Source organism: Coturnix japonica, chromosome 13, assembly GCF_001577835.2.
Source record: "Coturnix japonica isolate 7356 chromosome 13, Coturnix japonica 2.1, whole genome shotgun sequence".
NCBI lineage: Eukaryota > Metazoa > Chordata > Aves > Galliformes > Phasianidae > Coturnix > Coturnix japonica.
The window spans coordinates 2,720,565-2,732,403 of record NC_029528.1 but is presented as its reverse complement, the minus strand read 5'-3'; the positions used below and the strand labels follow the sequence as shown (position 1 = coordinate 2,732,403).

The following is an 11,839-nucleotide window of genomic DNA, read 5'->3' as shown; positions in this document are numbered from 1 at the left end:
CAGCAATAATCCAGTCAGTGGTTCTCATCCCCTCGAACAAGAAAACGCCACTCGGGCAAAGAATACAGCCTTAACCCTGTGCTTTGTCCTCCCCACTCTCTGAGGATTTAAAAGCTGAGCACATTTGCGGGCGAGGAGCGGCTCCCTACGGAGAAGCCTGACTGCCAGCTTCCAGGAGGCTTCTCAGGGCCATCGGGGGGTGCTGCTGGAGGTGAGGGGGAAGCAAGGCCGGAGCTCTGAGGAGGGGGCGAGGCGGAGGCGGGGCTGCGTCAGGGGGGACCGGCACGAAGCAGGGGGCGGCTCTGTGAGGGTAGAGCCGCCGTGAGGGAGGAGGAGGAGGAGGAGGAGGAGGGCTGGGATGGGGGGATGTGACGCCAGGCAGCGCTCAGCATTGTGGGATCGCGCCGCCAGCCCGTCCAGCCGTTCCCGTTGGCCCCGCGGGCGGAGCGCAGGCAGCGGGAGCGGGGCCGCCGCCGGGAGACATCTTGCCGCCGGGAGCCGCGCTGTAAGTGGGCGCCGCCCGCCCTTCGCGATGGCCGCTCCCCGCTCTGAGCGCTGTGCGGGGTCCCGGCTGCCGCCTCGCTGAGGGGAAGGCGGAGAGGAGGGAGCTGTCTGCTTTTATTGCTATTATTTTTTGTCTCTGCCCGGTGGCAGCGGGGTGTTGTTTGTACTGAGTGTACGGTGCGGGGTTTGGAGGGAGGTCCGGGAGCTCCTGCAGCCTGCTCGCTTTCCTCCTGGCTGGGAGCAGCGGGGTGTGTGTGCTGTCAGCGCTGCACCCAGGTCAGTGCCTGCCAGAAGCGGCTCCGTGTAACAAAGCCCGATGGCGGGTTGGGAACCTTTGGCAGTGCCGTCCGAAGCATCCTGATACGGTGAAGAGAAGCGTTCAGCTATCAAAGGGGGCGGCTTGGTTATGGTAGAGCTGTCAGCTGGCGGTGTGTCTGCCTGCGGGGCCGCCGACAGCCGTAGTGCAGTGCGGGGGGACGCGGTGTCCTCCAGCAGCGCCCGGGTGTGGGCAGGCAGACACGGCTGTGCCGGTACGAGAGGCAGGAAGGGACCCTCTGCTTCTGTAACTCTGCAGTCCTTGGGTTCCTGTGCATCATCACAAGTCATTGGCAGAAAGCTGCGCTGGGAGCTGGGCCGGAGCTGGCTTGTTAGCAGAGATGCTTCATTGCTTCAGTGGTGTTGGTGGAAGGAGATGGTGTTGTGAGGTATCTGGAGGAGGTTTGTTGTTTATTTCTTGACTGCAGAAGTGAACGACCATCTTTAGCCCAGAACTATGTGAGGCTGTGACTTAGCAACAGGTCTGTGGGGAACTTCGCAGATCTGCCACCTCCCCCAATCAAAGAGTCAACAGGAATAAATGAACCGAGGGGCAGGGAGGCAATTACTGAGAGCAGAACCTGGGATCTTAAGCCCAACAGGGAGCAGGAAGAATTAAGCATAAACAAGACCATTACAGTAGCTCTGACAAACATGAATGCCATTGATTGATATATTTTGTATCAAGCAGCCTGTGGCCAACTCCTTGTTGTGCCTTTAAAGTTGTCTGAAAGAGTTATACTGTGTTTTTCCCAGGCAGTGGCTTCGGGTTGTTCCGATGCAGTGTTACTTTGTTTGTTTCTTTTTCCAGGTAGTGTTAGAGGTTGTTTTGCCTTGTTAGGATATATAAGCTTTCACATCAATGTTTTCTTGTCCCATTTTGGTCCTAAAGAGTAACTCTGTTTTTGAGTGTTTGTTGCAGAACTGAGGTATATGCTTCTGATCACCAGTAAAACCAGACATTGATTGTGCATAACTGTTGATACCCATAACTGATTTAGAAATTCCTACTTAAGGTTAGAACTTGGCTTAATGATGGTAAGATAGGAAAAGTGTTTATTCCATACATCAGCGTTAATGGAAACTAAAATCCCCTTCTGTGAACACACAAAGTAGGGATAAAGGGGCAGGAAGATGTAATTAATGTCATGGGAGAAAAAGGAGCCTCTAGAGAAAGCCTCCCTTGGGAGAAAGGATATTGACCCAGCAGCCAGTTCGGGGAGCATCAGGTTTTGTCAGCTCCTTGTTCCCTTGGGGTGGATTTGGGGGGGGGGAAATGCACTAGATGTGGTATCTGTAGGAAGGTGCACTGAGGGGATGCATACAGAGAGGCTTAGGGTGCTTTACCTAGAAGAGAGGATGTACAGGATTCAGCTTGTACTCCTAAAACTGTGATGTTCAAAGCACATCGTTCATGGCCTCAGCAGCGGGCTGAGCTCTTGCACTTTCTTCTATCAGCAGTACAACGTCTATATTACATTTCTGAATTTTCCATTGGAAACATCTGCCTGAATTCTTTGTGCTTTTGCTGTTGTCCAAACTGTCAAGCAGCAAACAAGTTCTCAAAATGCTCTTTGAAACACTCGAACTTCTTTTTTTAAAGAGCTTATAAAGCAGTCTAGCGACTTGTATCAAATCCTGTGCTTTCTACCTAATATACAGAAAGCTGCAACACACTAATAGTCTTACTTTCATGCTAGTGCTCCCAACAGTGGTCAGCGAAGACAACTGTATTTACGTTTTCCTGTCTATTGGTGGCAGGGTGCCCAGCTAAAACTTTTGTCACACTCCCATCACTGTTCAGAGTTGAAGGCTTGCACCATTAAGGGGATTATTTGTTTCAGGGTTTTGGTCCCATTGTGGGAGGAAGGGACTTCTGCCAGCTGAATAGAGTTGTGCAATAGTATCCTCTTCTGCACACGGATTTGGTGAAGATGTTGTTTCTCTTTTTACATAGCCATGATGGGAGTTTTAGTCTTCCTAACATCTGTAGGACATTTGTAGATGAAGAATGTTCTTTGGTTTTTTGAGTGAAAATAAGTGTATACTTCTGCCTTTTCAGATAAGAAATGAATGTAGTGCCAGAGCAGCTGGTTTGCAACCAGTTTCACTCCTCTCTCGACCACAAAGAATTAGTGCTTTGATAAAGCACTTAACTTAAAACTTTAAATCATGCCAGACCAAATGATTGCTGAGTTGCTCTTCTTGTATCGCTGTAGTACCTAGAAACCACCATCACAGACTGAGACACTGTTGTATTAGGCAAGCATTAATAAAGACCATTTTATACAGACTCCATAAGCAGTGCACTCTATAAATATGTCAAACTAGCTTCTGATTAGCCAAGAACGCAGCAAATTATTTGTCAAAGCAAATTCAAGTGCACCTTTTCAAAGTGAGTTCAGTGAGCAGCTATTATTATGGTCCGTAAATAGATTTAAGATGGAGTGGCAGCTCTTACTTGTTAATCTTTTGAAACAATGGAAAGAAAATAGCATTGCTGTTAAGCCCTTGTGACACAAAAGTGAACTTTTCAGCTTAGTCTTTGAACAGAGGAGGAAAAGAATTGCTCAACCTTAGTGTTTCTGCTATTGTATGGTGTACTGCATTCCACCATACTTACAGATGTGATCCTATAGATTTAAATGCAGTTAATACACCAAGGTGAGCCTGCAGTGAGAACAACCCCTGTCTGACAGCTGTAGAACCCACACTAATTTGTTAAGTCATTGAGAACCAGTACCTGAAAGCTGTTAGTATTGTTGTTTTTAATTATTATTACTGCTATTTGAGTAAAGGGTCACGTTGGCTGAGCTAATGAAGTACTGGAATTTGAGCTATTGGAAATGAGATAGCAGGATGTGTGGTCAAGTACTCCAGAACTACATGATATTAAACCTTTCAGAAGAGCAGATGCCTATGGTCATTTTGGCATTTAAAAGTATTTATCTTCATACAGAAAACTATGGCTAACATCCAGTTTCAACCAGAAAAATATCGATTATGTTGATTTCATTGCTATACCTGATGATTATTCTGCTTCTTGGAATACATATTTCTGGCTTGCAAAGGCCTGACAGCAGGCACTCTAGTTTGAATCTTCACTGTGAGTCAATATACCATCATATTCTCATTTCTGTGAATTTGGGGTTGTTAGAAAGCAGCGTGAATCTTGCTGCAGTCCTTAAGAGCTTTTCAAAAGGCCAGGTGCTGGAGGTAGGGCATTCTGTAGCACAGCAAAGCCACTGAGAAACAGAGCAACAACTTTTATTCAGAGCCAAAGGTGGACTTCCCAGGTTGACTCCTCAGTGCTATATCCCTTGATTATCACAGCGATAGCTTTGTGAACAGCCACTTTTAAACTGTATCAGCTGGTTGCCAAATCTTTGTGCATTTGACAAAGCCTTCCAGTAACTGTGTGTACATATATATACTTTGAAATACATTTGGAGTAATTTTCAGTGATTTTCTTGCCAAGGCAAGAGGGGAGAAAGAAAGAAAGAAAAAGATGGATTGTGATTTTTGTTTTTCCTCCTGCCCAAATCCAGTCTGAACTATGGTAGATGTGATAAAGTACCCTTTGGTGAGCACTGCCTCCCTCATCTGCGTGACTCAGCAGACAGCTCTGGTTCATTAACATTGGCGGTGATCCAGAGTTTCTGGTGTTACAAAGATAAACCATTTGAGAACATGTAAGGCACACTGTTTTCTTTGGATTTTGATCCGTTGCTGTGCTCTTTACATCTAACTTCAATAAATTTCTTTCTGTCTGTTGCAAGTGAAATCTCTTTTCTTTCCATGCTTTTTGCCATATAGAGAACTAGAACTAGAGAAAAGACTGAGAGCTCCTTGGCCCATCCATCCCTTTCTCAAAGGCAGGACAAGCAGGTTCTCTAAAGTGATGATCCTGAATCCATAATTAAGCCCCAAGAACTCCCATTCCAGGCTTTCTTTGCCCTTTCTCAATCAAAATGAAAAGTGGTACTTAAAACATAACTAGAGCTTCCTTCCCACCCCCCACCATCTAAGTTTTTGTGTGTTATAAGAATGGAAGCCTGAAACTCATCACATTATCTTGATATGTTGAAGTTGCAGAAGTGCTTCCTTTGTTCAATATTCAAGACCCCGCCTTTCTCATTTAGGCAAGTTTTCCCTTATAAATAAGATCAGTGTGACAAACAGTATGAAATAAAGGGGAAACTGAACTTCTTAGACAATGCAGAAGTGGTAAAGTAAGCTTATGTAAGAATGTACCCTTTTGTATACAGTGGTGCGAGGTAATTCCAGATGACAGAAGGTTTGAAGTTATTAAGTAGAAAACAGTATGTTAAAGGGAAGAACATCTCCTGAGCCAAATCAAAGATGCTGCAAAGGAGCAGCCAAGTGTGTACTGATAAGGGAGGATGGCTGAGCGTGGCCACAACAAAAGGCAGCATGTCAACAACAGAGTTAGCATCATTTCGGATGTGTGATATATATCCAGAGACAGTGATATACAGTACCCATTTGTTTCTGCATGGAAGGAACCATTTCCTTTACTTCGCTATGAACAGTCACTTCCTTGGAACTAAAAATGAAAAGGCAGTGCTCTTTCATCTCTTTCTGTTGTCAGCTACAGCATGGCCATCCATGTATTTCTTCCATTTGAGCCTTTAGATTGGTAAGTTGTATTTACTTCAGGTTCTTCAAAGCTTCTTTGGTAATAATTCTGTATCGCCACATATTTTACTCGTGCTTTGATCCAAATGTTGTAGCAGATCATGGCTTTCATGAAGGGGAATAAAAGCAGTCAGGAGATAAGAACTTCCATATTCTCTTCCATCTATTCTGACCATCCCATAGATTCAGTGAACTGTGTTTCATGGATCATGACCACAACAACCTGCAGAAGGGCTCTGTGGGAGCTCAGAGCTGTATTGCTCCCAAGGAAGGCTTGATCCAGCAAGGTGTTCTGTGGGCTCTCTTCCCCCTTCCCTTTGACTGCATTGCCCAGCATGGGGTAGGTGGGATGGACCTAGAACTTTTGCAGGGAACTTCAAGGTTATTGACTTCCATTTTCTACTCTTGTCTTCCTTTTACATGGAGGGAAGAACTCTGTATTCTGGTTTTGTGGGAAAATGCAGCCCAGGATGACCACGGTCCCTTTTGAACAGTTCTCCTGGATTTAGTCATTTCTTCCTTTTTTCCCCCCTTCCTTTTTGCTGGAAGTGCAGGTAGGTTGTTTAACTGCTGCCATCCCAATTATTAGACTCAAACCAGTGAGAAGGCAAGATCTGTAATTAACACAGGGTATTCACTTTGACCTTTTGGTTCCCCACACTATCCTGTTCTACATCAGTACCCTTGCTGCAGCTGTGGAAAGTAAATTGATTTTCACAGGGAATTAATTACCTGCTTTCAGGAGTGTTGTGCATTACAGAATGCACCTTACTGTGGCAGTTAAAATCCAATTCTTGTCTTATAGAGACACTTCATTGTTAAATGCTTAATTTAGCGTTTAGTGTAACACTCTTGATATGCAGATTACTAAGATTCCCCTGTATCAATAAAGAACCTGATATATATATTTTTTCCCATTGATGAAGTTTGCAAGCTATGTGAGTTTCTCACAAGTTACTATTTGTATATGTTAGCACAGAGCAATGAAAGTATATCTGAATGTAATTTGTATTCTGGCTTGCATGGCATCTAAAAGGAGAGCGCTGAACATGTAGGCAAACAGTTAATACAGTTTTACCATTGAAGTGTTGCAGGTTTTCCATGGGGGAAAAAAATAAATCTGGTTTTTGTCATTCACTGATCAGTTACAAAACAAAGGGACGAAGGGGGAAGCTACAAGCATGGATATTTCTTCTGTGTGCTTTTCCAAGTGCTTAAATTCAGTGAACTTCTTAATGAGATTAAACATCTGTGGCAAGGATGACAATGGAGCACAGACTATGAGAATGCAGGCAGAAAGCCCGTAGCCAACTCAAAACCACACCCAGCCATCCTCCTAACAATGACAGAGCTCAGATGGAAAGCTGTAGTTAGATTGGAGGGTTTTAAAATCAGTTGTGCCTTTCATTTTCTCCAGGGAGCAAAATGGGCATTTGTCTTCTTCGCAGTGTGGCTGCAGAGCTGAGCTCACAGTGAGGAGAGGGGAAGCAATGCTTTCAGTGGCTTCCCTTCCGATTTCATGTCTGTTTGTTGATATCGCTTTCATAAACATGGTCTGACTTTTGTCTGGCTAAAAGAAAACCAGGATTGTTTTGTTTACCTGTAACAATCTATGAGCCAGCTGACATTCCTTCATTTAACAAGTTATGCACTTTGATGAGCATAGTATGGAAGTGGAAAAGAAATGGCTGATTTTTTGAGTTTCTTTAGTTATCCTGAGTGGTCTTTGTTTGCTAGTTACATAGTCTGTATCTCAGTGACTCACTGGGGTTTCAAAGACTTCAGGATGTGTCGGTGCAGATAAGAAGTTAGAGCAGAAGTAGACTTGGTAAACCTGTTTGGCCTAATTCTGAGCTTACTTAGTTTTGAATCAGATGTTAACTAATACAGTCAAGTTCATAAGGAGAAGGAGAGAATTCAGTATGAACATGAGAGAAAAAATAAAAGGGAAACAGAGAAGTGGTATAATGGGAAAGAAGGCTTAAAGAGCTTCTTTTGAGGAGTATATAATCACACTAATGACTCGCATTCTCCTCTGTTAGGGTTTAGACACATAGAAAAGAGCTAGGATGTACCACTGGTTCATATCTCTGGTTTTCCTGGAGTTCAGGCATGATGAAGGGAGGGAGGGGAAGACTTGGACAGTCTCCTTTTCTCCAAGTTAATTTTAAAACATAGTGTGTGACGCTGAAAGCCTGCAAACTCTCCTCCTCTTTGGATTTGCCAGCTTGTATTTACAGCCTAAGCAGAAATCAAAGAGAAAAATAATATTTGACAGCTGAATCAGCAGGAGGTTACTTCACCAAGATAAACAGAGATACAGTTGTCAGAGAGCTGCTGGATGTTTAGACCACTGTTTTGTTATGGAAAGATTGAAGGCTGTACCACTACACTGTGCCTTCTAGGAATCTGATGGGCTTCACTGTGAGCAGAGCTGGCTGCTGGGAGGTTCAAATTGCAGCAGGCTCATTTCACGTCCTTTTGAAAGATACATTCAGTGTACAGGAGATGTAGTTTACCTTGTGTAGGTCTGTGTTCCGCAAATTCATTCACACTTGAAAATCCAGTTAATGGTGCCAGTTTTAACATGTTAGGAATTCCAGATTAGTAATTTCAAAGCAGGTTTATGTGAAATTACTTCCTCGATTACCACTTGAAATCATTTAAATGCTGTTCTCCCTATTGATAAAGTTTTGTTTTTGTTTCTCCCCCTAATACACAGAGTGCTGTTCCAGACCCAACACAGACAAAATGTCCAGCAGGGGAGGAAAGAAGAAGTCAACCAAGACTTCACGCTCTGCAAAAGCTGGAGTCATATTCCCTGTTGGAAGAATGCTACGTTATATTAAGAAAGGCCATCCGAAGTACAGAATTGGTGTTGGTGCTCCAGTGTACATGGCTGCTGTACTGGAATATCTGACAGGTAGGTTTTGCAGAACAACATGAAACAGCAAAAGAAATAATACAGACTGAATTTGCACAGTGTGCTAATGGAAAAGCATAAAAAGGTCCTTTGATTTACAGAAGGCTTTTGAGTGAATAAATAAGTTATGGCTTGAGTAACTGCTGTTGTGCACACATCTAAGCCAAAAGTAAGATACAGTCACCCCCGCTTTTGCTTCAGATAGTTTTTGAGCAGTTTGGTATTTGATTTGCTTTGACTTCTTCCATATAGGCAATCTGAGGGGTCCTTACATGGGTGAGGATGGACTGGATCTCACATCTCAGAACAGTAACTCTTTTTACTGTGCATTTGTTTACTTCCACATTCTGGTTGCAGCAGGTGCAAGTGTGTCCAGGGAACAGTGATCTTTAAGCTGTGATCCTGAGCTGATTCTCTGGGGAAGAATTAAAGTTCATTCTTTCATTTTTCAGTTTGAGGACAAAGTAGTAAAGCACACGGTTTAACAAGTGCCCTGATCGACAGCTATGACTATAGGCATTGAAGGCTATTTTAGATACAACTCATAATAGATATTGACAAGGAAGGACAGAAATAGGGTGATCTATTTTTTTCTTCTATAAACCTTCTTCCATCGCTAAAAATGAAGACTGGTAACAGAGAATATTTAAGTGCTTAACTTCTGTGAGGTACTCCTATTACATGGCTGAATTTTCTGAGCCATTAAACTTCTTTATTTTCATTTGTTCGTATTCACTGTTTTCCTTATTTAAACCTTTTCTTTAAAAGAATGCTCTTAAACTTCATAGATGGCCTTAAAAATTAACATTTCCTTCAGCTGGGTTTCCTGCTTAGAGCAATAACAACTCAAATAAAATGCCTCTTAGAGTGAATGGGGCTTTGAATGCTGCCCTTTTCATGAAACAGAACAATACAGGTGAGCTCAAGACTCTGCTAATGAGCAGCATGTGTTATTGGCTCACTGACTTAAAAGGTTTTCTGAGGTAGTGACTGTTTAGGCAGCAGAGTATAGGCCTGAGAAATAGAAGTGTCTCTTCAACTAACGTACATCCAAAGATACTGGTTCAGGAGATGTTTTTTGTTTTTTAATGAATAATTACACACGCTGCTACTTTAAGAAATAGTAAAAGGAGGTGGCGGGGGAGGGAAGGATGAAGGAGAACTTAGGTGGAAAAGCATCTTCTCCCTCAGAATGTTGAGGTTTTTTCTGAGGTAAGGTTTTTTTGTTGTTCTTTTTTTTTCCCTCTGAAAGTTGGTTTGCCCTCATGACATGTAAGTCCAGATTATCTTTCATTCTTACAAGGATAGATATGTCTCAAAAACAAAGATACTCTTTTTCTTCCCCTACTTAGTTTCATGTTTTATGACTTTTTCAGCCTGATGACTTTTTTTCCTACTTTCTGTATGCTTTTTTTTCCACGCTCTGTATAGCAAAGTTTTTAATAATTAATGATTAATAGATTTTCTGAGCTTGAAATAACACGTACTTTTCAGTATGATTCAGATGCACCTCCCTGAAATGGGAAGCAGAGAGATTTTTTTGTTCTATGTGATTTTATTTTATTTTTATCCTGTTGGTAGTTATTACCTTACAAAAATAGAAATCTTTATTTCTTTCTTGAGGCTCTTAAATATGCTCACATTTGAGGCTCAGTGGAGTTTGAGCCATTTAAAAATAAAAGCAGGAACATGACATAATGGAGATAAGACCATGATAATAAACTGCATAGGTCAGAAAACATCCAGGAGGGAGAGTAGAAATGTGAAATATGAAACGCAGTTACAGGAAAGAAAATCTTCAGGAAAAAAAAAAGCTGAGATGAAATGGCAGAAATATGACCTAATAGAAAGGAACCTGCTCAGGTTTGAAAACTAGTTCATGTGTGTGCAGCATCTCACTTCAGTCCTCTAAAAGATGAGGTGCTAAATTTTGCTGGCCTTTGTGAAAGTTGAACTCCGGATGTAAATCTGAAATTAGGCCATAACGTGATCAGATCTGGGATTTTTGATTTAGCTTGGGATTTAAACTTCCATAATGCTTCCAGCTGTTCAGACTTTCAGTTCAGTTTTGGGTCCATCTGTAGTTATGACTTTATCTGCTTTTACTTTGAAGGTAACTCTGTTACTATATATGTGCTCATCAAAAAGAGAAAATACCCATTCTGTAACTTCTTATAGCATGTGTGTCCACTTGTAATTTAAGCTCTTCTTCAGTCTATGCTCAACAAAGTTCTTTTCAAGCTACATTTGTGTTCTTCCCATGCTTTTCTATTAGCTTGTGTATCTGCTCTATAGCTCCAAGTGCAGGAACATACCTGGTTTTAGCTCACAGGTTAGTCTGGCTGCTTTGGTTGCTGTGAACAAAATGCTGTGCATGTTTGCTGTGCTGATTTTCATTCTCTTGGCTTCTGATGGCTTCTTCTGCAGGGCCTGGCTACAGTACATCTTCCCTGTGCTCTTTGTTGTAGTGACTCTAACAATAATAATAAAAACCCCCATAATGCTTGCAGCCAATATAGTGGTTTTCCTTATCTCACGTTTCAACATATTTAAGTATTAAGAGTTGCACAAAGAGCATTTTTCTCTTACTAGAATTTCTGCTGTTACTCGTAACAAATATTGTAAGATAATTCTCCCCACAGCACACCAAGTGTTGGCAATTTGCTTTCTATAGTCATATCACCTGCTCATCCTTTCCTGCTTTTTATCTAAGGAAATCATATGTATCGTCCACTGTAAATAGGATACAAGTGTGTGTGCAGAAGATATCACTGCGTTTTACCAATTATAAAGCAAGTGGATATACTTTCTTCACTCTGGAGCAATAGTGTGGATGATGAAGAATTTATGGTTCCTATTTGTTTTGATTGATTTCTGCTTATGCTGCAGAACTAATTTTAGGCATTATTAACTAGCTCAAGCTGTCAGAAGTTTGATGTTACTAATTCCTTCTGTCATCTTTGCTTATAGTGGCTCTTCTGTTGCAATAGTTTATTGCTTATTTATCTTCACATGTGTGGAAAACTGTGTTCATTATTTCATTTGCAACATGGTGCGTCAGTATCAGTTTGTATCAAATAAAATACAGAGTCAGGCAAGAAGGTGGCTGCTGCCTTTGGCTGGGGCATTGCAGCCATTCAGATGGCCTTGTATGGCTGGTGTTTGTCCAAACCCATCCAGATATATTTGTAAACAGTTATTGTCTCTTTTGATCTGCAGCTTGCATAGGTCACAATATGGTCCTTTGGTAACAGTGCTTGCCCTTGGAAATAAGTATGTGTACACATATATGTGTGTGTATATAGTATACATATATATATATGTGTGTGTGTGTGTGTGTGTGTATATCTCCTGAGTGTATTTAGAGGCAGCAAGAACCAGGCCTGCAAGCAATTTCTGTTCCCCTTGCCCCCATCATCTTCTCTATGCTGTAAACAA

General features: G+C 42.1%; 1 protein-coding gene across 9 annotated transcripts in view; it reads left to right on the top strand.

The window, feature by feature from the left end:
- Nucleotides 1-371: 371 nt before the first annotated feature.
- LOC107320185 (core histone macro-H2A.1) overlaps nt 372-11,839 on the top strand; it is a 43,123-nt gene continuing 31,655 nt past the window's right edge. For 8 of the 9 annotated variants that reach the window (XR_004308884.1, XR_001558156.1, XR_001558157.1 and 5 more), the window contains exons 1-2: nt 373-505; nt 8,201-8,401. Coding sequence is in view for 4 of the 9 variants with exons in the window: in XM_015875822.1 (XP_015731308.1) it covers nt 8,230-8,401 (172 nt within the window). In the remaining 5 variants the exon portion in view is untranslated. Of the gene's footprint in view, nt 506-8,200; nt 8,402-11,839 lie in introns of all 9 variants that reach the window. The other variant, XR_001558155.2, reaches the window with a different exon arrangement.